General features: G+C 43.0%; 5 protein-coding genes across 7 annotated transcripts; 3 read left to right on the forward strand and 2 right to left on the reverse strand.

The window, feature by feature from the left end:
* Nucleotides 1-415: 415 nt before the first annotated feature.
* On the forward strand, nt 416-2,947 carry Ubi-p5E (Ubiquitin-5E). The gene is made up of 2 exons (XM_064682776.1): nt 416-569; nt 1,395-2,947. The coding sequence occupies exon 2, from the start codon at nt 1,406-1,408 to the stop codon at nt 2,777-2,779; it is 1,374 nt and encodes a 457-aa protein (XP_064538846.1). The 5' UTR covers nt 416-569; nt 1,395-1,405; the 3' UTR covers nt 2,780-2,947.
* Nucleotides 2,948-3,336: 389 nt separating this feature from the next.
* On the forward strand, nt 3,337-5,794 carry LOC135428717 (cytochrome b5). 2 transcript variants are annotated; one of them, XM_064682806.1, is made up of 4 exons: nt 3,337-3,554; nt 3,614-3,702; nt 3,804-3,875; nt 5,284-5,398. In XM_064682806.1, exons 1-4 carry the CDS (start codon nt 3,447-3,449, stop codon nt 5,381-5,383), a joined length of 369 nt encoding a protein of 122 aa, XP_064538876.1. In that variant the 5' UTR covers nt 3,337-3,446; the 3' UTR covers nt 5,384-5,398. The 2 variants fall into 2 exon arrangements, with proteins under 2 accessions (XP_064538876.1, XP_064538877.1); XM_064682807.1 differs by lacking the exon at nt 5,284-5,398 and adding an exon at nt 5,511-5,794 and having other exon boundaries at nt 3,340-3,554.
* A 382-nt stretch (nt 5,795-6,176) lies between these two features.
* Nucleotides 6,177-14,897, reverse strand: Spt6. The gene is made up of 6 exons (XM_064682803.1): nt 14,740-14,897; nt 14,522-14,606; nt 13,593-13,819; nt 13,402-13,521; nt 13,174-13,328; nt 6,177-11,469 (listed from the first exon to the last, which is right to left on the reverse strand). Exons 1-6 carry the CDS (start codon nt 14,776-14,778, stop codon nt 6,402-6,404), a joined length of 5,694 nt encoding a protein of 1,897 aa, XP_064538873.1. The 5' UTR covers nt 14,779-14,897; the 3' UTR covers nt 6,177-6,401.
* A 229-nt stretch (nt 14,898-15,126) lies between these two features.
* On the forward strand, nt 15,127-26,319 carry schlank. 2 transcript variants are annotated; one of them, XM_064682804.1, is made up of 6 exons: nt 15,127-16,106; nt 23,362-23,482; nt 24,027-24,248; nt 24,328-24,665; nt 24,739-24,892; nt 25,469-26,319. In XM_064682804.1, the coding sequence occupies exons 1-6, from the start codon at nt 15,922-15,924 to the stop codon at nt 25,685-25,687; spliced, it is 1,239 nt and encodes a 412-aa protein (XP_064538874.1). In that variant the 5' UTR covers nt 15,127-15,921; the 3' UTR covers nt 25,688-26,319. The 2 variants fall into 2 exon arrangements, with proteins under 2 accessions (XP_064538874.1, XP_064538875.1); XM_064682805.1 differs by having other exon boundaries at nt 15,132-16,106; nt 24,739-24,883.
* Josd (Josephin domain containing) lies at nt 20,153-20,953 on the reverse strand. The gene has a single exon (XM_064682779.1). The coding sequence runs from the start codon at nt 20,840-20,842 to the stop codon at nt 20,243-20,245; it is 600 nt and encodes a 199-aa protein (XP_064538849.1). The 5' UTR covers nt 20,843-20,953; the 3' UTR covers nt 20,153-20,242.
* Nucleotides 26,320-27,182: the final 863 nt, after the last annotated feature.

Here is a 27,182-nt window from a genome sequence, read left to right on the forward strand (position 1 = left end):
ATCCAAAGACTTAATATTTTTAGTTCTCAAAAGCATTCAAACTTTTCTTAAATTTGTTAATTATGATGGCCATAATTGTTGTAACAATATTTAGATGGCTTTCTGCGCCATTATATCAATATAGATAAAAATGAGGTTTGTTTTTGATCTATTGTTAAAATGTCCAATTGCTCTGATTTTAAGATTTGTGAACTTTTGTTTGACTAATCACAAATATCTTTAATACTTTATTAACATTATGGCATTTACACATATCGGCATTTTTAAAATCGACTCAAGTAGCGCATAACAGACCCAAGCGAGCTAACAGACCTAATTTTCGCGGCTGGCAATACTTCTTTCGATAGCACAAGTCACTAACAGAATTGAGAAAATCGATTCGCGTTCTCATTCGAAACTCTGTTATGAACTACATTTTTCTTGCAGTGGCAACTTTTCAAACACAAGTATTTCAGTGTTCAGCCAAAGCAGACGTGTCTAAGTGCATTTAGTGCAACAACAAAGAAGTGAAAGAAAAAAATCAATTTTAAACTTGATTAAAATTATAGTGAATTTTAAAATATAAAAAGGTATGTACATAACTATCATAAAACGTATAGATATTTCAATAAATTTAATATTTTGTTGGTCACAACTGAGAAATTATAACTTCATTCGAGACAAAGAAAATTTGTGCATGTAATACACACGCACACATACGCACATATGTATATACGTATGCACACTAGGAAAATTAGTACAAGTCGAAAATATGTCTTAAATAAAGCTTCTTCGCTTTTTCTTTGTGCGAAAGCAACGAAAAAAATTGGTTGGCCATGAATATGTTTATGTAAACAGCGAAATTATTGTGCTGAATGTAAATTTACTGTAAATGCATATGCATATATGTATGTATGTACGTACAACTACTGCGTACTTGTAAACGCCATTTTATGGTCTACTTCAAAATGGCGTCGAACAAAGAACAAGTGCAGCTGACATATACCTACACACATGCATGCATGCATACATACACACACACACAGCTTTGCGGGGGTTATTGAAACAAATTAGTCATTCTTTGAAATGACTTCGAAGTTGTGAAATTAAATGTACGAATTAATGCAAGTTAAGGTAGTTATGCATACATAAAATTGTGTCTATATCTTGTTATCAGCTAACTTTTATAGTGCGCAGGCGTTTGTTCCGTTTTTCAAAACTAGGTCATGACGCAGAAAAAAACTTACTGCGCACTTTCTTTTGAGGAGGGTAGCAAATAAAAGCAGCTCTTGCTCTTATAGTACAGGGTTGCATGTGTCAGTGTGACCTCATATTTGGCATTTAATCGATTTTTCACTTTATACCTAAATACACACAAATACATATTTCCATTTTGGTTTTTAAATTTTTCTTAGGAACAGGAAATATGCAGATCTTCGTCAAGACCTTGACTGGCAAGACCATCACCTTGGAGGTGGAGCCATCCGATACCATTGAGAATGTTAAGGCCAAGATCCAGGACAAGGAGGGTATTCCCCCAGATCAGCAGCGTTTGATCTTCGCTGGCAAGCAGCTCGAGGATGGACGTACTTTGTCCGACTACAACATCCAGAAGGAGTCGACCCTTCATCTGGTTCTGCGTCTGCGTGGTGGCATGCAGATCTTCGTCAAGACCTTGACTGGCAAGACCATCACCTTGGAGGTGGAGCCTTCGGACACCATTGAGAACGTCAAGGCTAAGATCCAGGACAAGGAGGGCATTCCCCCAGATCAGCAGCGTTTGATCTTCGCTGGCAAGCAGCTGGAGGATGGACGTACTTTGTCCGACTACAACATCCAGAAGGAGTCGACCCTTCATCTGGTTCTGCGTCTGCGTGGTGGCATGCAGATCTTCGTCAAGACCTTGACTGGCAAGACCATCACCTTGGAGGTGGAGCCATCCGATACCATTGAGAATGTTAAGGCCAAGATCCAGGACAAGGAGGGCATTCCCCCAGATCAGCAGCGTTTGATCTTCGCTGGCAAGCAGCTCGAGGATGGACGTACTTTGTCCGACTACAACATCCAGAAGGAGTCGACCCTTCATCTGGTTCTGCGTCTGCGTGGTGGCATGCAGATCTTCGTCAAGACCTTGACTGGCAAGACCATCACCTTGGAGGTGGAGCCATCCGATACCATTGAGAATGTTAAGGCCAAGATCCAGGACAAGGAGGGCATTCCCCCAGATCAGCAGCGTTTGATCTTCGCTGGCAAGCAGCTCGAGGATGGACGTACTTTGTCCGACTACAACATCCAGAAGGAGTCGACCCTTCATCTGGTTCTGCGTCTGCGTGGTGGCATGCAGATCTTCGTCAAGACCTTGACTGGCAAGACCATCACCTTGGAGGTGGAGCCATCCGATACCATTGAGAATGTTAAGGCTAAGATCCAGGACAAGGAGGGTATTCCCCCAGATCAGCAGCGTTTGATCTTCGCTGGCAAGCAGCTCGAGGATGGACGTACTTTGTCCGATTATAACATCCAGAAGGAGTCGACCCTTCATCTGGTTCTCCGTCTGCGTGGTGGCATGCAGATCTTCGTCAAGACCTTGACTGGCAAGACCATCACCTTGGAAGTGGAGCCATCCGATACCATTGAGAATGTTAAGGCTAAGATCCAGGACAAGGAGGGTATTCCCCCAGATCAGCAGCGTTTGATCTTCGCTGGCAAGCAGCTGGAGGATGGACGTACTTTGTCCGACTACAACATCCAGAAGGAGTCCACTTTGCACTTGGTTCTGCGTCTGCGTGGCGGTGCCTAGATTTGAACACTATTAAAAAAATGCAATATATAAATCTTTCAAATTACTAAATGTACTCAAATAGACAACATAAATGTATTCCCTGTAGTTCATGTTAATTGGCAGTAAATTATGCTCAAAATTCCAAAATATTTAAATATTCAATAAAGTTCTTTGTGCGCGTTCAAATTAAGTTCATTTTTTTATGCAATGCTTGAATATTTGTAAGGATATCAGTTTTTACAGGGTATGCGATGGACGTCTTTAATGAATTCGTCAATGTTAGTTCGTTTGTAGAGGGGAAATTCTGTTATGTTAACTAGCAAATGTTGGGAAGCAACAAAAAATAAACTGCTAACATAACAGTTTCAGCCAGCAACATGTAGCTGAACATTGTAGTTGCTGCCGATATGATAACATTTATTCTAACGTATGAAGTTATTTCTGCAGGTCTGTTAACCAACAAATATTTGAAGCAACAAACGCAAACGGTCACATAGCTCAGCTAGGAACATGTAATCGATATTGAAAACTCGCCGCAATAATCGATATATTGACGTGCTGCCATCACTGACAACAGCTGTAGTCGAAGTTAAATTCACAAACACCACACACACGCACACACACTCCGTGCACACATATTTGTTTTGTAATTTTGTAGTAAATTTGGTGTTGCGTAGTGTGCAGAATGAGCAAGGAAATCAGCTTAGCCGAGGTGAAGAAGCACAACAAGTCCAACGATCTGTGGGTGATAATCGAGGACAAAGTCTACGATCTGACCAAGTTTCTGAAAGAGGTGAGATTCAAAAGATGATGAGAAGAAAACCAAGGAATTAAACTACAAATGGCTTACAGCATCCTGGCGGCGAGGATTCCCTGAAATCTGTGGCTGGTCGCGATGGCACCAAGGAGTTCATCGATGTGGGCCACAGCCAGGAGGCGCGGTAAGCTTTCAAGATAACAGCAGCTGTTAAATTCTCCCCCCGCCCTCTCTCAGTCTCTCACTCTTCCCCCCTCTCTCTCTCTCTCTCTCTGTCTCTTTCAGCGAGATTATGAAGAAGTTCCTGATTGGCAATTTGGCGGCCAGCGATATTAAAAAGAAGAAGCCGCCCGTCGGGTGAGTTTGGTCGATTAACAAAATTTATACAACCGACAACAGCAAAAATTGGCATCTCAAATGGCGTCCGCTTTGTGGAAAACAGAGCGTGATGAGCTTGTGCGCATGATTATGATTGTGAGCTGTTCTGTGCATGCAACAACATGATCATCATCATCTCGATCATCTCGATCATCATGAGCATCAGCAATTGGCTGCATCATCATCAGCTAATTAACCCGCACACACACATTCTAAAAGGCATGCCCGAGTCAGCTGCAACTGGAACCGGTTACGCTTGACAAGTTTTCCAATTAGAGCGCGATCAGGAAGAATCCATTGTCATTAACAGTTGGTCCTTAACCTAGCATAATTATTGTATACCCTGCATGGTGATTTGCTAATCGGGTATATATTCTATATATATATATTCTATTTTCAAGCTTCAAATCCTTCGCCAGCACCAAAGTGAAATTCTACAAAAGCTGATCAACACCTCAATTCAGCATGTAAATTTATAACAAGTTGTGAAATCGAAATTAAATGTGCACATTAACACACACGCACACGCACACACACAAACGCGCCAATATACATGTATGTATATATGTAGATAACATTTATGTTACAGCTCGTGCTGACAAACTAACAGACTGTTAGCTTGCCTAACAGCGCAATTTCACCAGCAAAGGTGAAAAATAGGCGAACAACTGTTATATGATTCTAATACTAATTTTGTGTAACTTCCGACTTCGTATAGCATAGATAAATGTTCTTGATCAGCATTAGAGTGGAAGATGTTTGAAATCCATTTCAAAGATTTCTTTCACTTTCTTCAAAAAATTCCTTAAAATTAAGCAAGATGCATTGCTAAAATCGACGTCTATGGCAAAGTATGCCTAATACTGTTTTTTATTTAACTGCGCCTTAAAACGGTCCATAAGTTGCCTGGTGAGCTACGCACAGCTCTAGCTGGGAATTTAAGTCGCGCTTTCCACCTGTAAAGGTGAAAAATAGACGGCAAGCTGTGCATAAAGCGATGTTAACGTATTTTTGGACTTATTCCGGTTGCTTCTAAACGTTTTGAATAAATTAATAATAATTATATATACAATTTAATCGCACTTGCAATCTGTTCAGCGTAATCCACCTGCACGGGCGGAAGCTGGGCGGAAGACAGCACGCTAGCTGGGTTTCGTACATGTATGTGTGGGCGCGTATGTGTGTATATATGTATATATGTATTATTAGCTGTATCTTATCAATGCTCGACAAATAGCACAAAGCACATCATGGAAGCATGAAACCTATAAATTCCATTAAGTCTTGTTGCGCCTGCCCGTTCTCGCTCTCTCTCGCTCTCTCTCGCTCTCTCTTGCTCTCTCTGATCAGTTTTTATTTTGATATTCTTTTTGGTTTAATTAATTAGTGCCACGCCCACTGCCAATGATGCCACTGACAATGCGAATGCGAATGCTAGCGCCAGTTATGAGCCTGCCACGCCCAAACAATGTTGCATCTTGCATTAATCCAAACCGAACACAATACCCTCCCTCCCTCCCTCCCCCCACCCACTAATAATAATATTGCCCCGATTTGAATGTACATATGTATGTATATATTATATGATTATGTGCTTTGTTTCTGTTGCAACAGTTGCCGGGAAATCGGACTGGCCGTGGGCGGCATTCTGCTGGGCATGGCGCTCATCTATGCCTTCAAGCGTGCAACGGCCAATAACTAAGTGTCTGCAGCAGGACTCGGCAAACGGCAACCGGCTGCGTCGCAATGTTACAAAAACACTCAACTTCATTCCGTGATGCGTTTGAAAATCTAACAAAACTAGTTAAAAAAACACTCTTTTTGATATTGTAATTTTGTAAAGAACGTTGATATTAAACCTGTAAAGTCTTAAATAGAACAATTCTTATATAACAGAAGCAAGCAAAATGTGTTTTTTTTATTATTTTCATAAATTCTAATTTGGTTTAAGTATATTTTTTATCCTACTCTGTCCCGCTCAAAAATTCAAAGCTGCATAGAAATTTATCAGCTATCTCCTTCTAATTCAAAAAAACCCATTTGGGAAATTTTTTAAAAGGCAATTTTTAGGGAATTTGTTTTGCAGGATACAAATAGCAAGCGCAGCGTTGCCAGCGCACTGTCACAATCGATGACAATCTATCGACTGTTAAATGTAACATTGCAATTTGATGTTAATATGAAAGGAAAATGGTTATGTTAAAATGAAAGGAGAATGTTGAAAGGCAAATGTTATGTTAACATAACAGGCAAATGTTATGCGAATTAAGCGCTATGAAATTTGAATTTATCTTTTTGTTGTGTATTTATTTTATTAATGCTTTTTAATGCTTAGGGTTTGCGTTGAGTTTCCGTTTGCTTAACTTGTGAGTGTACAGAGTAATATACTTATTAATTATGTATATATATATAATTAAATCCAGATCAATACACACACACACATACACACTACAGACACACGCGCAAGCACACACACACCCAGTCTGCCATCCAAAATTGGGAGTCCTAATTCTCATCGTAGAGGGGCGTCGAGTCACCGAGGTTCATGGAGTGCGGCGATGTGTTTGTGCGCGGCGTGCTGCGCACCGATGACTTGGAGGAGGCGCTACCCGTGCCCAAAGCAATGCCGCGACTGCCGCTGCTCGTATGATACTCATTTGTGGGCGTGGATCCGGCGCCGCCATAGCCAGCAGCGCTGGGCATGCTCAGGCCCAGGCTCATGGCCAGGCCCAGTTGTTGTTGTGGCTGCTGCGGCCCTTGTGGCTGCTGCTGCTGTGGATGTTGGTGCTGTTGATGTTGCGGCTTGCGACGCGCCCAGGAATCATTGGCCAGCTGCCAGTCGAGGTTCTCTTTGGCACGTTGCTGCAGATGCTGCTGCTGTTGTTGCTGCTGTTGCTGCTGCTGCTGGTGGTGGTGGTGTGGATGCTGCTGCTGCTGCTGCTGCTGCTGGTGATGATGCTGCTGCTGGTGATGGTGGTGGTGTGGATGCTGCTGCTGGTGATAGAGGCTGGCGCTGTTGTAGGCATTGCCGCTGGCCATGTCATAGAAGCGGGGCGTGCCGCCATAATGATGCCGCTGGCTGCTGCTCGACTGTGAACTGGGGCTGGGCACGTTGTGTCCGTAGCGGGGCGTTTGTGTGGCGTGCGGCGTATATGGCGTCATGAACGGCGTTTGGCCGCTCGGCGTATACGGCGTATTGATGTGCGCACCAAATGTGGGCGTGCTGCCGCTGCCGCTGCCCGTGCCGCTGCCACTGCCGTAATGTCCGATGCCGGCGGGATTGATGGGGAGGCCGCTGCTGGCGGCGCTGCTGCCGTAGCCGGCGCCGCCAATGGAATGCGTTACCGAATAGGCGCTCGAGGTGCGCATATCGCTGCTGCTGATGCCGCTGCGCGGCGTTCCGCCCGAGATGCTGCCCGAGCTGCTGAATGCGCCGATGCCGCCGCCGATGCCGCTTATTGAGCTGAGCGATGCGGATGGCGGTGGTCGCATCATGTTGTGCGCATTTGTCGGCGTATTGCTAGAGGGCGTGGCACTCGCCGAACTAGACATGCCCGCCGTGGTATCGAGCCAGTGCTCCTTGAACCAGCGCAAGAGACTGCTAACGGTATCAAAGATTTGGCCGCGAAACCGATAGCCCTCGGGCATAACGGTCACATACTCGTGTCGCACCTTCGTCTTGGGCAGATACGAGAGCAGAAACTTGCCGGGCATGCTCTTCGAGGCGGTAAAGAAATAGTGTATCTTCTTGGGATCACGGCCCTTCTCCTCGCGCAACAGCTGCTCCATGAAGTCGCGCTCATTCACATTCGCCGCCGCCGTGTTCGGTTTATAGTATTTATATTGAAGGAGTTCGCGTGCAGCGAGCGCCATGGGATTGATGTGACGTGCGATGATCTCGTCGAGATCCTCGAACTCCTCGGTGCCAATCCACAGGCTGCGACCCAAGCTGTACTCATTCTCTTTGCCCTCCTCGCGCACATCGATGTGCTGGAAGATGTCGTCGGCCACTTTCCAGGTGGCCGTCAAATGATCCTTGGACTTGCTGCTCGGACGCAACGCCACCTCGCCCTGATCCGCCTCGGCCAGCATGGCAATCACCTCCGCATACGATTTGTTAAAGAAGCTCGGATGGGCAATAACGCGACGCGCATAGGTCTTGCGCTTCATGGCCTTCGCCTTGGCGTCGGTCACCTTGCGATTGTCCAGCTCCTCGGTGACAAAATCATAGAACGCATCTCGTCTGGGCCGCCATTCGTTGTTGACATCCTTGAGGTCCGCCGACTTGGAGCTGCAGTCGACCGAAAAGCGATCGATATCGATCTTAATGATGCGCACATGTATCATCTGGGAGACACGGACACGCTCCTCCGGATTGCGCACCTGCTTATCGGACAGATTCTTGATGTGTATAAAGCCGGGCAGGCCGTTCTCCAGCCGAACACGCACGCCGGACGCCTGACCCGGACAGTTATTGTCATCGAAATGATTCCATACATCGGACAGCTCCGGAAAGTCGTCCTTATGACAGAACGGACACTGCCAGCTGTCCGAGTCATCGATGCGCACCGGATTCGCATTGTCCAGCTGCTCGCCCTGCGGCCGGCGATATGTGAAGCCCGTTACCATGGCCGTAACACATTTGCCCACATAGAACGAGTCGGGCGTCTCCTTGGTCAGCATATCGAAGAGCTCCTCGGCGCTGGGCTTCATGTACGCAGAACGATAATCCTTGTAGAGGCAGCTCAGCTCGTTGCGTATATCGTAGAGCGTGATGCTCTTGCTGCCGAATCCCTGGCGTTCCAGTTCGACGGCAAATGCGTCCAGATCCAAGTCCTTGAGTCTTTCGGGCGATTCCAGTATCTCTTCGAGTGCACCGGCCGGATTTGTCTCCTCGTCATCATACTCCATGGCATCGATGGCCATTTTGCGTGCCCATTCATATGTCTCCGGATGTACACGCGAACCATCCAGCACCTCAACATACGCCTCCGTACTGTCGCCCAGCGAACTGGTATCGATCTTGATGAAGCCGCTGCAATTGATGAACACCTTCGGTCCCAGATGACAGACGGTGACGAGCTGTGTCCGATTCTCGAGCCTCTGATTGCTCTGCTTGAGCAGCTTGAGCAGGGCCTGACCCTTGCGCGGCCCAAGACCGCAGATATACTGCAGTAGATTGACCGTTCGGGAATTCTGTACCATTAGATTGATGTCGAGGCCGACCTCGCTGGTGCGATTGATGAACTCGAGGCTGAGCTGTTCGAGCAACAGTTCGCGGGGCACACGCTCCTGCAGCGGATGGTAGCGCAGGCAGAGTATCTCGTCGTCGGCATCGCACAGCTGCGAATATTCGACGAGGGGATCTTGCATTTTGCGTGCCAAGGATGCGGCCTGTTTGAGCAGCGGCGGATACTCTTTGAAATCGGCTTCGCCCTTCTTGGAATTCGCATAGATCTTGGCCAGCTCATTGTCAATGATCTCCACCTCGATGGGCGGAAACTGTTCGTTCGCCTCCAGCTCTTTGAGTATCTCGCGTATGTCCGTCTGTATCATTTGGGCATCCCGCGACTCGGCGCCAATCACAATAACGTGCGGCTTCTTCATCTTGATGAAGTCGCTCAGCTTGCGCAAATCGGCCAGCTTCTGTGCCTTCTCCTCGGCATTGTACGAGTTCTTGCGCTTAAGTATGCTCGGCAGACGCAGATAATCAGAAATATCGCCCTCGGGGCTGGCGATCGCACAGAAGGCGGCCACCGACTGATCCGGATCGTAAGCGAGGCCCATGGCGCGTATGCCGCGCAAGGTGCTCCACTCCTCGAAATTGTGATGCTGCGGCATCTCTGGCTTATAGGGCGCCACCTTTAGCCATTTGTAGAGCTTGGCTATGCAGGAGCGCAGCACAAACTGTTGCGCCTCCTCGTGCAGTGTGGCGCGCAGCTCCTTGACCAGATCGGGTATGACCCACTTCTTCAATGCCAGCTGAACGCACTCGGCACGCAGCGCATTCCACTCGAGCACGTTCTTCGCAAACTGATCCAGATGATAGAGCTGCGTCGCCTCGGTCACATAATCGCCGGGCGGCCCATTGGCATTCGCATTGCCCTCGAATTCGTCCAGGAACTTAATCTCCAGCAGCTTCTCCTCCTCGGCCATGAGCAGCTTAATGAATTGATCGCCAAAGAGATCACCGACCGGTTTCTTGGCCACATATTTCATCGAATACACTGGCGAATTCTCATCGATCAGCACCATGCCATTCTTGGTGGGACGTATATTGAGGCGCGCCCTATCGAAGTACACCTCGCGCATGGTCTTGCGGAGCAGCGGCTCCTGCGCCAATTGGCGTGCGACCACATATTTGGCGGCATGCAGCACCTCGTCGACGGTCATGAAGCGCGGCGACAGATACTGCTTGGCCATCTCTGTGGGACTGAGGCTCTCCTGGTTGACCTCGTTGCGCTGATAATTGTCGCGCAGATTTTCGGCAAACTGTTCGGGCGTTAGACCGAAATGCTTGGCAAAGCCGCAGATGCCCGCCTTGCGGAACACCGCATAGGGACTGCTGTTGGGCGCCTGTTTTAGCTGCTCGTCGGCGGCCAGTTCCAGCTCCTCGGCCTCGTCCAGCTCGACAATATTGTCCGGCCTCTCTGGGACAACGGCATCCGGACCGGTTGTCTCCCCATCGCTGCCCGCATTGGCAGCTGCCTGACGGCGTGCGCGTTGCTCGCGTTTCTCCAGCAGCTGTTTGCGTCGCTGCTCGGCCTGCATTTTGGGCAGCTCGTGGGAGTAGTTGAGCAGAAAGTACATGTGCACATCCTTGAGCTCCTCCATGGACTGGACGTCGTTGAGGCGCTCGAAGTCGCTGTCCAGCATTAGACGCACATCGTCGGGCAGCGGTTTGTCGGGATCGGCGCAGAGGGTTTCCAGCTGGAATTGTCGCATCTTCTCGAACAGCTGCTTCAGCTTCTTCTTGCGCTCGTTGAGCTGGCACCAGCGCTCATCGTAGTAGTAGACCTTCCACAGATCATCGATATTCAGCTCGGGCTTCACATACTCCTTGCGATAGAACGCTATGAACGGCACCTCCAGCTGCTGGTTGCGTATGAACTCCAGCGTCTGTTTTATTTTATTCACAGCCGTCGGCGGTTTGCGCATCTTCTCGCGATTATCGGCCTTCTCCTGCTCGGATACGGTCTGTTTGCAGAAGGCGAAGCGATATATCCAATTGGCCTCGTCGTCCAGCTCATGGGAGCCCTCTGGCACCGCTGTCACCGGCACCTGGCGCAGCTGCATGCGCTCCGGTATATCCGTTTTGCGTATCTCATTGTCCAAGTCTGTGAAATGGCCGCGCTTCAGTTCGCTCGGCTCGTATATATCGAAGATTGTCTTTTTGATGGCCTTCTTTTTCGGTGACTTCTTCTTTTTAGCCGCACGAAAATCATCGCCGCCCAGCAGATCCTCATCGTATTCATCGCCCTCCGAATCCTCCTCGTACTCATCCTCCTCGGGCTTGTAGAAATCGTCATAGTCAAAGTCAACGCCGAATATATCCTGACCCTCCTGCAGTGAGCTGTGTGTTTGTGAAGAGAAAACATTCAATCAATCAATCAATCAATAAACAATCAATCAAACAATAAATTACACAACTTTGCTAGTATAAAGTCTGTAATCCCATCAATTAGTCCTTATGCACATATTTATTCTATACTCATTGTTTTTATTGATATTGCAATCAAGTCAATCAATCAATAATCCATCAATCAAACTACATGCAGCTAGAGAGGCCAAATATAGGATCCATGACTTTACTTTCAAATATTCATTATTATATATTCTATTTTAATTCGAATATTCCTTTGTAAGCAAAACATTCAATCAATCAATCAATTAACAATCAATCAAACGATAAATTACACAACTTTTTTAATATAAAGTAGAAATATATACTATATTAATTTGTACGATTAAATCATGATAATCAATCAATCAAAAATCCATCAATCAAACGACATGTAGCTACAGAACCTCAATATAGATCATATTCATTGCATTCACTTTATTTTACTTTATTTTATAATCTTCATAATATATTTTTTGTTAATTCAATTCGTATATTCCTTGAAAAATATTCAATCAATCAATTCGAATCAATCAATCGATTGTAGTTTCCTAGACCATATAAAATGCAGCTAATCAACAGGCAAATTTGCTAAACTACGCGAACTGTTATCATAATAACATTGCTTTATACAATTGAGTGCTTTAGGTATGTCAATAATTTGTGTAGTAAATCAATCAAATAATGCAAAACAAGATAATTTGCATCAATTTTATGAATATTGAATACTCTTGACGTAACAGCAAAAGTTTATGTGATCTTATTAATTGCTATTATCCCTTTATGAAAACTCCATTGACCAAAACCTTCACTCAAGTCCATCAATCAATCAATCAATAGATAACTTTTACCCTGCACCGATTGAAAATTATAAATTGGTAAAAGGATGCATTTTTAGTATATTTACAATTGATCTGAGATCCGAGTCTATACGAGTTTTTTCTGATTACGAACAAACTTTTGAAATCGAAATAGTAAGTGGCAAGATAAACCAAAAAATATCAGCAAAATAATATTTATTATATAATAAAACGCGTTTCGAAATCGATTTAATTGATCGATTGAGCAAAACGAAAATGAAACGATTCAGAAATGGACTTTTATTTAACTCTTAAGACGAATCGATTGCTAAGAATAAAAGTTTTCGTAAGTCATAAGCAAAGCAACTTGAGTTTGAAATATCTGAAATGAATGTAAAATTGCCTAAAATCGATAACTATCGATTTGCAGCTAAGGACTTTTTGACATTTTCGGCGATTTTAAAAGTAATGCAACACATTTTGGCAAGTAGGATATTGCATGCAATAAGAAACTTTAAATTATTGGTTAACTTTTTGGTTAACCTTATGCATTGCTTTTTGCTTTTGGAATATGCACATACTTTAATGTGAACTTTGTGTCCAACAAAATACGATCGGGCAATAAGCACAGATTTGATGAGAGATAAAAGTTTCTATAGCGAGCAACAAAGCAGAGAAAGTAGCGGAAGAGCTGGCGTCTTATATATATAGATAAGAAAGTACAAATGAAGGTACAAGAAGACGTAGATATTTGCTAGAAGCTCGGACGCAATCTGATTTGTTTTGTGTACTAATTTGGTTAAGGATTTGAATGCCAGACTTTGCGAAGATGTGTAATTATATTGGCTGTACTTACGCATCTGTGAAGATGGGTCGACGTTTCTTTTTCTTCTCGGCAATGGGACGACCGTTGTCATCCACAATAAAATCATCGGCATCCGATTCGCTGTCCTCGTCATCGAAGGTATCTGCCTCCCGAATGCTGCGCTCGCTGCGTCTTTCGATGCTTTGCTGTGTGTGTGTGTGTGTGTGAATGATTAGTTGAAAGTATTATTGCGTATGTCCTGGCAGTGTGGATGCTTACGTCATCGTTCTCATCAAATAGCTGCTCAGCGATTTGTTCGCGCGCGAGTCCCTCGTCCACGTGCTGCTCCTCGCCGTCGCTTTCGTTGTCGTGAATGCGTCGCAGGCGTTTGAAACGTTTCTGTTAAACAATTTGGAAATAGTTTAAAGATAGAACTATGAACTATGAAGGGACTCTCTGGCAGGACTTACGCGTCGTTCAACTTTAACGCCCAGATTCTCCTCGATCAGATCGTAATCGTCGTCCTCCAAACGATCGTCCAGATCATCGTCCTCATGCTTTTTACGCTTTTTGCCACTGCCGCCATCCTCGTCACCTCCGCTGCCAGTGTCCGAATCATTTTCGCTGGCATCATCCTCCTCAATGGGATTGTCGTCAATTAGATCCTTAAGCTCCTCACGCAAACGCTCCTCATCATCTGAAAATGCGCCAAATACAATTAGTTTAATGTAATCTTTGGCTTAGGCAGCATATGCCCAATTTAATATAGATATAGATAAAATAAATATTTGAACAGTGGCTGAATAAACTTTTATTTCTATAGCTCATTAATGAAAAATCAATAAATTGCATTGTGCCTCGATTTATAAATAAAACATTGCAAGTTTTTTGTTTTTCGGAAGTTGCGAAAAGAAGGACTAGCTACTGATTAATTAAATACCCTTGCATACACTACGCAAACAGACGGAACTTTGCAAAAGTTAGCGCAAAAATGGACAGACAGGCGGGCAAAGCCAGAACAACTCGTGTGTACATACGAATAAGAGTACATATACATATTATATGGACTGGCAGATGAGCTCAATTCAGTGCGGTGCAAATTTCGTGACGCAGTTCAAATACCCTTCGCAAAGGGTATACAAAACACACGCACATAACCTCAAAGTTGTAAACAAATAGCAGACACCTGCCTTGGCTGGAAAACTAGGTGCACAATTGTCCAAGCCATGCCAGATATTGCACACGCACAGACATATATGTATACGCAGAGAGTACGCATATTGGGCCATGGGGAACAATGGGAATAGCCCAGTCAAAACTGGCTGACGGGTTTTATATACAAAATTGTAGTTTGACTTATTATTTGTGGAATTGGGCGGGATTTTAGTTGGATACGCACCTTCCTCTTCCTCGCTGCTGTCGGACACAGCAGCTTTTAGCTTTTTTAGTTTTTTCCGTTCATGCACATCCAATTCTTCCTCATCCTGCAGGCGAAAAGAAAATGCAATACATATACGTATATTGTATATACATATACACACACGCGTCTACAACAGAGCGCGTAGCATGCAAAGAAATCGCATTTTGCGCGCTCGGAAAATGTGCAAACAGACATACCTCCGATTCAGCGGCTTCAGAGTCCAGAAATTCAGCCATTGTAATAAATTAAATAACTAAATTATATGCTAAAAACGAATTTAACTAAAATTAACACACAATAAATGTCGCTTGCAGTGTCACAATAAAAAAAAAACGCAAAGATGAAGAAGCACAAACGTCAAAAACAGTGTGCAGCAGTGTTGTTAAATGCATGCAGGTCTGTCAATGCGCTGAGGGGTGCATTAAATGCTATCGATATGAAAAATGCCGCATGCGATAAGCATGGGCAGTCGTGTAAGAGCGGGCATTTTACACATCACTAAGCCCATGTAGAGCATAACAGTCTTATTTGCTCACAAATCATCATGTGCCTTCAAGTACTGACAACTTTTGCGACAGTGTTGGCAATGCTGTCAAGCGGGTAGCAAGAACGAACCATCACTCGATAATAATAAATAAGCGGTTCGTGTGTGCGCGCTTCTTATATCTATATACATATATATATAGTTTATATACGCATATTATTATTAATATAATTCCTATTTTTTTTTAATACAGTTAAGCTTAACTTAACAGTTCGGTTAACTCTGATATTTTAAGTGTTCTGCACGCAGCTTAGTTTCCTGTGAGTCCGGCGGCGGCGACCACTGTGCTTGTCATTTTCGGCGGTTAGTTCTCAGTGCGCGTTGGTGTGTGTGTACAGAAGTGTTTGTGTGCTTGCTACTCGCAACGCGTGGTGGATTTTATTTAATTTTTTTTTTGTGCTCCATAAATTAATGTGAATTCAAAATCCGCACATACACACACACACACAAATATAGCTATGTATACGTAAGATATATGTATAACTGACAACGACGAAGGCATACCAAAAAAAAGTATGAAAAGACACTAGGGAAAAAAAGAACACTAGAACCGTCAGGCAAAAGCAACAAATCAGAAGTCAGGCCAAAAAACAAAAAATTATAACAGAAAACCCAAATAAAGCTCAACAGAGCAAGCCGCCCGTCTAAAGTCAAATAGAAATTGCTGTTAATTCAACGCCGCCCTGTGTGCGTGTGTCTTGTTGTGCCGCAGCAGAAGACAAACTGTGGAGAACAAAAAATAAAGAGAACTGGAGGCAGCAGAAAGACGGAAGCAGAACAGTTACTAAGTAAAAGCAAAATATAAGGAAGCGAAGAGAAATTTAAGATAGCCAGCATGGACATAATCAATAAAGTCACCGATGCATTTTGGAGTACGCACATTTGGCTGCCGCCAAATACGACATGGGCGGACATAGCGCCCGGCTCCCGTCCAGATGTTGTGCACGCCAACTATCGGGATCTGATTTGGCCAATTCCATTGGCCGCTGTCGTTATGCTGGTGCGTTACACATTGGAGCGGTGAGTAAAAGAAAATTCAATCGAACATACATACAAGCATATTTCAACTTACAGTTATTATGACACACACACATGTAGTGTATATACGCCCTTTTTTTTTTTTTTAGCGTTTTCCAGCGTCGCCGCTTCGCCGCAATTCATTAAACTTATGCGGCGTTTAGGCTTGTGTGTGTGTTTGTGTGTGCTGGTTTATTTTACTGTAAATGTTCCCATTGACCGCGTCGTTTTCAAGCACTGGCATTGTGCACACAGGCACACCTACACGGCACACAGGCATACGCTCGTTTTGTTTGTTTGTGTGCGTATGCATGCTGTGCAATGTACAGTAAGCTGACGCCGCCGCCGCAAACACCTACATACATACGCATACACATATACATATTTTTTTTTTATATTTTTGCTCTTTTAAGCCAAACATAACCTCATGTGGAAACGCCCAACATTGTATGTATTCAGTTATGTGTGTGTGTGTGTGTGCGTGTTTGTTGTTGCCCTCCCTTTGCCAACGCCTTGCAACTTTGTTTTCCTTCATCCACTTCTTCAATTTCAACAACAACAAAAGCAGCGGTGTCGGCGTCGACGTCGCGTTCCATTGGAATCTCAATTTCCCACAAATGCACAAACATGAGAGCGCTGCCGATCTGCTCTGCGGTGTCCGTACCGCGCACAGCGCTTACTAATTGTTTAGTTTACAAAAAAAAAAATGATAATAATAATAAATGCTATTTGTTTACTTGTATGCACTAAACAAACACAAGCATAACAATAACAGCAAAGTCAACGGCGCCCTGCAATTGCTTTTTTCTCATAGGTACATGTGCATGTGTATGTGTATATGTACCGAACAGTGGTGTGCATCCTTTTGAAAAAGTCTCAAAATATCAGAGTGACAACTCTGACATAAGATTCAAAAAAACAAAATAGTATTTAAATTATTATTTAGTTTAACTATTACGCCTTACCTTGTCTTATAACAAAAAAAAACTTGTCTCGCTGTTTTCTTTTCGAAAATTTAATCTGTTGTTTTTCGTTTTCTTTGGGAATAACCTTTAGAGCCAATTGGAAAAAACACAAATTAAATTAATTTGCTAGCGTGCGCATGAGTTGGAGATGGAAATTGTTTGCGATTATTTTAAAACTGGCATGCAAAAAAGCGATTGCAGTAGTAAAAACTGTCACGAACATCTCATTTGCAATCAATACGATGTGCCTCGCATTAGTCATAATGGGTTCATGTCCCCACATTATAATCAGATTACAAATGAAATTTGAGTTTAAATGTGAGTCAATTGAATTCCAACGAAATGCATAATGCTACGAAGGTGTTTTCCAGCAAGGCTTTTGATAAGGGCTCTTATCATATATGGTTCTTTTTTTTTATGTGTGAAATTTTTTCTTCAGCATTCACCACACTGTGCAGTAGAGCATTTGCTGCAGAGCTTGGCACACTGTGCAGCGGGCCATTTGCCGCTTATTTGGGCCAATTAACCTTACATTTGCTTAGCGCAAAGCTAACACACACTTACAACTCGCGGCGTGAGTGTGTGTGTGTGTGTGTGTGTGTGTGTGTTGCGTGCATTTCGCATGTTGTAATTAACATAATTACAAATGTTCACGTGAATTTGTGCTAACAAAATTTACACAAGCACACACACACACGCACACACATACATGTATGTGGGACACCTGCAATGCGTTCCATTCCGCAATTCCAATATTTCTTTTTATTACTTTTTGGACTAAATGTTAAGCGGTCGACGTCACGAAGTGAAGTCTTGTGGACGCTTCTACTGAACTATAACCGCATATTGCTTAAATGTTTGTCAGGGCTATTTAGTTGACTGGTTTTTTGATTTTCAGTGTTTCTGAAACTAGAATTGGCTTTCAGGGTCGCCAACAAATTAGCTGAGTGTGTGCGTGCGTGTGGCATCGACTGCCAGCAGGCGGCAGCACCAACAACAAGAATCCACTCTCCATTGTGCGCCACTCCGTTCGCACAGCTTGAGCATTTGTTGATAAGATTTGCGCGCAAGATTTACGTAAAAGTTGAATAAAAATTTGATAATGCGCGCTGTTATCTGCGATTACGTTACACAAGCATACATACGTAGCTGCGTGTGGGTGGTGCATGTGTGCATGTGTGTGTGTGTGTGTGTTTGTGTGTGTGACACACGCTTGAGTCAGTGGTGTGAACGACTGTGACTCAGTTCCGTTCCATTCCCAGCGAATCTGGGTAGCTTTTCCAAATTGGCCGCACACTGGAATGCTATAAAAAAAAAGAGTGAACAATTCCATTCAAAGTAGCATGCACACATACAACATGCGATAATTATTTATGTATGTGCAAAGGTGGGAGTATATAAATTTATGCATGCATATGTGTAAATTATATGTGTATTTGTTTATTTATTGCGATTACGTATCAGACGACCCTCATAACGTGCGGCCAGCCAAATGCTATCAAATTAAAAGTTCATTTTCAAAAATTGGCCCACACACAGAAGAACAGAGTTGCACACACACACACACACACACACATGCATGCACGCATGCAATCTATTTAATAGCTAAAACCAAGCGCGGGGTGGATTTGTCGTGCCGGCGACAATTGTCTGTGCGTGTGCTTGAACTGCAGTTTCTCCATAGACATTTCGCGCACTTCCAAGAATAAACATAAGCACATATACATACTTTATATGTAGTGTGTCCAGTTGCTATTGTATTGTTTGTTGTCGTTAATCCAAACTAGTTTTTTTCTTTGCTGGCTTATCGCCGTGGCTATCGTCTACCGTTTGCCCAAGCGAAAGGCCAAAAAGTGCACGTGCTTTACGCACACAAAAGCCCGCCGGCAACACACACACACACGCATTTAGCGGGAGCGGTGAAAAATATGTTAAACGGCAATTAGCAGCATTGCTGCTGTTGTTCAGCAGCAACAACAATGTTATTGTGGTTTTAAATCAGCTGTTTAACAGCGCGAGATAACAGTCGGCTTAGCTAGTTCAGCGAATTCATCTTGATCTTGTTATCGCCGCAAAAATGCTCGAATGACACTGTCCAAGGTTTATGTTAAAGAGCATGAGTCATCGTCATCGTATTATACTTATGTACAGTATATTAATGTGTTTACTTTTTTGTACTGTGTCGTCCAATCGTTTGCGTGTTGAATTATCATTAACAAGCGAATGTGTTGCTCGCTCTTTGCCTCTCGCATCTCTTCTGTATACACACAACACTGTAATTTGCCGAAATGGCAACACTCTGCTCTGTTGTTGTGCATGTGCTGATAACAGCGCCATTTGCCGGACTTACTGTAATTTTGGTCGCTTTTATGTACAAACATACGAATATAAATGCATATCAGCATGCATTTGCGTTTCACATTAATTCACAATAATTATGGCTTTTATCGTTAATTGCTAATCGAGTGGTTGCATTCGCAGTGGAACCAGTGTTGAGAACTAACGAAAAATAGCTAAAAGCTGTTACAAATAGCAGAGTTGAATGGAGAAGTGCTCCTTAAAAAAGCTGACACACTCTAATGCAGAAATATATATTTTTATTGTTTATTGCACGATCTACTTCACTGTTATCTTGTACTTCATATGCCGTAAAAACGACTTAGAGACAATAGAGAAGAAGAATCGCAATAACTGGAAGCCAATAACGTGCCAAATCAACAATAATATGTAATATAGCTTTTAACTAATTGAATGCATGGGTCTGCTCTTTGCACAGCCTTTGATTATATCCTATATACATTATATGTATATCTGATCTGTGAGAGGCGACTAAGCACAATGGTATTTCAAAATGTCTTATAAATAGCCAGAAATGCAGGCGCCTGCCAAGTTTGGGAGCCTCAATGAAAAAAAAGGGAAGCCAGATCGACCGTTAAAAAAGCTAAATTGGCATAAGCTGGAGACGCACGCACACATGCACATAGTATATGTATGTACGTAACTGTAATTACCTGCACGCACAGCGAATGCTAACGGCAACAACTGTTATCGCTATAAACTGTTGTTATCGATGCCAAAGTAAAAATGTTTATTGTAAACCTAGGGGCGCGTGTATGGTGTGACTGTGTGTGTATGTATGTATGTATGTATGTATGTGTATATGTGTTGGTGTGCTTACTCGCTCTCCTCCTGCATGGGCCGATACTCGGGCCTTAGCCAGCGCTGCTGCTCTGCCTGCTCCTGCTGCTGCTGCTGACGCTGGCGCCTCACAATAATGAATAGCTCATGGTCATTTTCGGGCTTTAGCTGCTGCCGGAGATAGTCCAAGAACTTGAGCTCGTTGCCAATGCAACGCGGCTGCTTCAGCTTCGAGTCCAGATTATAGTAATTGCCCTCGATGCGGCGCAAGGCGATCCAATGCCGGTTCCGAACGCCGGGCAGGTGAATATAGTAGGCAAGGCTCACGGCAGCGCCGATGTTCAGTATGAAGCCAAAGATCTCGGCCAGGTTGAGGCAATGGGGATCACGCCTTCGATCAAACCAAATGGTCTCGCAGTTCAGCTGCTCCACGGCATACATGATCACGTTCACGTCGTAATTGCCCCAGCCCAGACACGAGCGATGCGGATTCGGCCAGACGCGTGGCGTCAGCGCATAACAGTAACCATCCAGTTGCTTCTTGGTGAACATATTGCGACGCTGATACAAATTGTTAAGGGCGTGCAGTGCGCACAGTTGCGCCACCTGTCGTTCGTGGTAGATTCTCGCAGACATCGAACAGCGGCTGCTGCTGTTGCGGGGAGTATCGAGTAGTGTTGGTGTTTGGTGTTTGGTGTTGTTAGTGTTGTGTAGCGGGCAATTTGATCAATTTCTTTCTTCTGTCAACTGTCAATTGACGAGTTGTTACTAGATTTGTTTTCTTATTGTTATTATTATATTTGTTTAATATTTATTAGCTGCAGTGCACGCTTCCACGCGCTTCCTATAAGTGGGCATTACAAATTCTAAGCTTGTCCCAACCAATATGTCATACATATATACTGTACGTACGTATTTATGTGGAAGCGGGCGTGCATGCATATGAATTGCGTACTTATGCGGGCGCAAGCCCAAATTTATTTGAAAATAAATAACATGTGCTGGTGCTTGTGCTGCGCTGCCCGCCAATGATTGGGGCATATTAGTGCATAAGGGCTACCCAACACTGGTCATTTTGGCTACATATGAAACCATGTACCTCACATTTGGGAGTGGCTCCCATAACGAATCGAAGAGTAGAAAAAATTTATGGAATTTCAAATGTTCTCATCTAGAGAAATTCACAACAACGCGTGGAAATTGAGTGAAAAACTGATAATGAAAATGCAAAGACAAAAAGCAGCAGAATACCAGCTGCTATCATATACATATTTCTTTATATTGCCATAATGTAGCTGATGCTCTAGTCGACCAGGCCGCACATTAGATTTGTGATATTTTCTGTGCTTGGCTCTTGAACTTGAACTTGGCTGAGCTGGGGGTCAGCGCCGTAGTGTGACAGTTTGGGTAATGTATGCACGCAGCTCGAGTCGAGTTAAATTTATTATTATTATAATTAACGCTTCTCCTCTCAGAGTGCAAGCAAATCAAATCCAATGCGTCGACCCTTTGGCCCTTGTTGTTGAGAAATAAATATATAATTTCAAGTAATTATTTATCGGCTTCCTTAATTCTATTTTTAGGGACGTTCGCTCATAGCTCAAGCTGATGCAAACAAAAGCCAATTGATTTAAAATGCCAGACAGACGCGCCTGCCGATCGACTCTTGATCAGAGAGTGAGAAGAGGAGGGGGGGAAGGGGGGGATCATCTGGGGTTGACTGGGGCCTAGCCATATTTTCGATTTCATTAGCAAATTAACTTCCGAAAAGCGTTCGTCAAGACCCAAGCTATAATGCCATGCGCTGCGCCTATGCTGTACCCCAATTACTTATGCATGGCCGCTAGCCAACACTTGTCGTCCAGTGTTGCCATGCTTCACACGTGCCAGACAGACGGCGGGGTACAGTTGGGTATGGCCGGGCCTGCCCAAATGTAGCTTTTTGGGTGTGGAATTTCAATGTGCTGCAAGCAAATTTCCGCATTCTATAGTTGAGCCAAAATGAAGTTCTTGTGTTTGGTTTGCAAAGTTGCGCTGAACTAAATTCTGTGCGCTGTTGCCAAACTTCAATTTGTAATTAAATTACATTTGCGAACCTAGATTTTTCCTAGATAAGGTTTTTTAAAGAAAATATGAATAAATAGATTGCACGATTTCACAAATTCTATTGAATATGCCAAATATAAATGAAATTTTTTACCATATGCAGATAAAGTTTAGCTAAAAATATTGTTTTCTTGCCTCGCAGCTCCGATAATCGATAGAAACTAATAATATTTACAGTTTTGAAGATAAACAGTTGCTATTTAGTATGCGTTTATATCAGCTGTCTAATTAACTGCCCTACAAATTTCATGGCAATCAATAAATGCGGCAGAGTCAGTTAAAGAAACAGGGTATGCTAGAACTTGGTGAATTGTGTTCTGGGTTAGAGGGGATTTCCTATACTTTTAACCAGCTACTTGGTTCCTTCTAGTCTTAACGGGTTAGATTCTGCTTGGTTACAGGGTATATTTTGGAATGATTACAGAGCATCTGCTAGGCGACCCTACTCTACTTCATGGGCAGGCTGCATTAATACAGGGTATATTTCAACTATTAAGAAGTTTGCTTGGCTATAGTATATTAATGCGTCTTTCTAAGCCGTTCGTTTCGTCGGTTTGCTTACAGGGTATCTGCTAGTCTTTCTACACAAGGGAATGTCCTTACTTCCTTATCATAGAGTTGGTAACAGTGTATGTTTAAGTCTTTAGATGTGCTTGTTTTTCCTTTTTTTTTCTCTTTAAGGATAGGTTGCTTGATTACAGAGTGTCTCCTAGTCCCCCCACTCTGCAACATTTCCCATACTCAAAACAAATCTTGCTAGCTTTCAGGATATTTATATTCCTTCTACACACTCAGGCAGGGTATTTGATAAGCTACGTACTTCACAACTTGCTTGTTTACAGGGTAGTCGCTAGTCTGTCTACTTGTAAGTTACGACGCCTTTGATTAAATATTGGCCATCATTGCGAATGTACGATTCATAATCAAATTGCATATCTATTCCAATAAATAACTCTACCGCATAACTAGACATATTTCGATTTACATATATGTGTGTGTGTGTGTGTGTATATATACCCTATAAATTTGTTGTTGTTGGTTTATTGCAGCTTTTGGATATCTCCAATTGGCAAATCGTTGGGCATAAGAAGCTCTAGACCTAAGAAAGCGGCAAATGTTCCTACATTAGAGTTGGCATATGCCAAATCATCGCATTTGGACCACAAGTGGGTGAGTAACGAGTTCTATCAAATAATTACTAACCAAGTATTCGACGAATAATCAACATGCGTAGCCCGGCTTTGCCCGGGCCAGAGTGCTTTACATTGAAATTCAAATCTATTTCCCACATTTTTGGAACGTACAAGTTCACAATTAATTTCTAGCCAATCGTTTGGTAAAAAAGAAAAGTCTTGCAACCGTTTTGCACACTTGCGGAAAATTCCAATCTTATCTTATATGAGGGGAATCGAAGATTATTAATTGATTAAAACGTATTTATCTGCACTTGGTGCATTACAAAACGCGCATCTACTGTGAAAAATCGATGCACCCTCACGCTTTGGGCTGTGCAATCAACGCCAATCAATCAATCAGTTTTTAGAAGAAATTTCCTTTCTGAGGGAATTCGAAGATAATATCAAATAAGTATTTATCTGTGAAATATGTATGCGCCTAGCTCTTACGCTTTGGGCTGTGCAGTCAACGTCAATCAGTCAATCAATCAATCAGTTTTTAAAAGAAATTTCCTTTGTTTTTGATCCTCCCCACGCAGCTGGCACCGCTGTCCAAGCAGGCGGACATGTCTGAGCGTCAAATCGAGCGCTGGTGGCGCCTGCGTCGCGCCCAGGACAAGCCGTCGACATTGGTGAAGTTCTGCGAGAACACATGGCGGTGCCTGTATTATCTGTATAGCTTTATATTCGGCGTTATAGTGCTGTGGGACAAGCCCTGGTTTTGGGATGTCAAGAGTTGCTGGTATGGCTATCCTCATCAGGTGAGTGTTTCATAAATATGTAGATTGATTGATCGTTTTATCAAACAATCACACTCAATCAAATGCGTTCCCATTGCAGTCGGTGAGTGACGATGTCTGGTGGTATTATATGATATCGATGTCGTTCTACTGGTCCCTGACGGCCACACAGTTCTTTGATGTGAAGCGCAAGGATTTCTGGCAAATGTTTATACATCATATGGTCACACTGTTGCTAATGTCGCTCAGCTGGGTGTGCAACCTGCATCGCGTTGGCTCCCTGGTTTTGGTCGTGCACGATTGTGCCGACATATTCCTTGAGGCCGCCAAGTTGACCAAATATGCCAACTATCAGAAGGTGTGCGATGCGATCTTTGCCATCTTCACGGTTGTCTGGATTGTTACACGCCTGGGCTTCTATCCGCGCATTATCTACAGGTGACATAACCAACAAAATAGCTCGTTGAAAAACTATTGCTTATCGTTTACCATTTTGTTCGACCACCTGCAGCGCATCTGTGGAGGCACCTCGCATTCTGCCCATGTTCCCAGCCTATTATATATTCAATTCGCTGCTGTTAATGCTGCTGGTGCTGCACGTCATCTGGACCTATATGATTCTGAAGATTGTGGTCGACTCCTTGCAGAAGGGTCTGGTAAGTTTAGTACGTGCTCATCTTCAACCATTTTGTAATCCATTATACCTTCACATTTTTAATGCTCCCCGCATGCTTTAAAAATAAGTTAAGGCGAATGAATGGGATATATAACATTACGCAAATGACGAAACGGACAGACAGAGAGAGCTCTTGCACTTGAGTTTATTAGGAGTTGTGACGTCACCAAATGCTATTCTCCATGTTAGATGGCAACGCTCTTGTAATTAGCCAACATTGCACTTGAGTATATTAGAAGTTGTGACGTCACCAAATGGTAGTCACCATGCCATGCTGGGCAAGGAAGAAACAAAAAGGGTTAACGGACTGTGGTGTGTTACCGAATGGTAACAAGTTGTGGAAGTGTGATGGGCAACAAAGGGTTGAGTGAGCGACTGATGACGAGCTTGACATTATTTTACCAAAGATTTAGGGGAATTTAAAATAAACATTGTGCAATAACTATTCATTGTTAAATCATCACATTCATATGTACATTTTATGAATAATCCAATCAACAACATGCTTGCAATAAAGCAATTGCTTTACTAATTACTTTACTCCTTTTTTCTTGTGCTTCTGCAGATGTCCGGCGACATACGTTCCAGTGATAGTGAAGATCTCACAGATAGTTCAGGGAATGTGCGCGTGGCCAACGGCTCGATGCGCACAAAGACCAAATCTGGCAACCCTGCGCCAGCAGCAGCAACGGCAGCGGGCGGAGCCAACCAGCGCAAGAGGGGCAACAACAGCAGTGCCAATAATCACACGACCGATGCAGCAACGACAACAGCAGCAAACTAAACTGTTGTGCAGCTGTTGTTGGCTGGAAGTCGGCGGATTTATTGGAAGGCAATGCCGAAGAACTAACAAGCCGACAACTGCAAAATGAGGATTAAAGAAAAACAAAAACAAAAACAAACAAAAACAGCAACAGCAACAAAAACAAACACAAAAACCAAACCAGTTCAGAACGTTTTTATGTTAATTATTATTTTTTATATTTTATAAAAAGAAAAACAATTTTTTTTTTTTATCTGAAAAAAAAGAAAATTCAAAGAAAATATTTGAATAAAATGCGAGTAAGTAGCTGCGCAACTAGAAATTCAAATAAATTAACACGTGTCTAACCAGCGCGACAATTATTATTTATAGAAAGTTTTGTGTTAAACCAAAAAAAAAAAAAACAAACAAAAAATTAAAAAAACAGTTATTATTTTTTTTATATGCATAGTTTAGGCAAGGGCAAGTAATGGTTATTTGAATTACCGTTATTGTAAATGACAGAAACAACAAAAACAACAACAACAACAAACAGCTTGGAACGAAGAAGTTGAAACACACAGCAAAAGCAGAAAAAAAAAAAATAATATAATACAATTTAAAAAATTAAAATTCGCTACGAATTCGCTTACACAAGAGAAAACAATTTAAAACCGAATAATAAATACATTCAAATGCTATTGTAAATATTTTAACTGTACGTTTTCCCAAATAATAAATAAATGTATGTACGCCAAGAAAACAACCAAACCAAGACTTTGCATCTTCCAGAATCTGTTGTCATAAACAAAAAAAAACTGGAAAAGGAATTTCACAATGAGCCGTTACATGATATACAAGAATAGTGTTGCCAGACTTAGATGGGGGGTGGGAAATTGTGATCTATGTCTATATAGGATATTTGAGGATAGCATTTTCACATGAATTTTGACCAAGAATAATGTTGCCAGATTTAGATGCCAATTTGATTTAGAAGCTAAACCATGCACAAAAAGCCAAAGCTTATGAAAATCGGCTGAGATTTGTCCGAGTTATGGGGGTGGGAAATTTTTACCTATGTTCCTATATAGAAATTGAGTCAGGACAAACATTTTTATATACAGCGATCAATATATATTTGAATTTAGGTACTCACCTGAAAATTCCCACGCACGATTAAGTAATCGTTATCTGTAAGAACTGAAAAGAGATCATGTTTAGGTAACTTGAATTAGTGAGAATCGCATAGGAGAGCATTGTCTACAAGTACGTTTATTGTTCATTGCCAGCTCAGCTCAAAATACATACAAACTTATATGTATGTATTAACCAACATACATCCATACGATTGTATTGGTTATAACTTTTAAATATAATGGGACATAGTTATGTTTATAAAACGTACCACTTTTTTCAATGGCCTCCGGTAAAGCCATAGCCACTGCCTCCTACACAGTTGAATCCTCCTCCTCCTCCTCCATTGCTCAAGCCGCCGCCGCCGCTTCATCCGTAGTTGAAGCCCTCTCCTCCATAGCTC

The sequence above is a fragment of the Drosophila montana genome, unplaced genomic scaffold, assembly GCF_035044405.1.
Source record: "Drosophila montana isolate Dmon_TW-CO22-7 unplaced genomic scaffold, ASM3504440v1 contig_2496_1, whole genome shotgun sequence".
In the NCBI taxonomy this organism is placed as follows: Eukaryota; Metazoa; Arthropoda; class Insecta; order Diptera; family Drosophilidae; genus Drosophila; species Drosophila montana.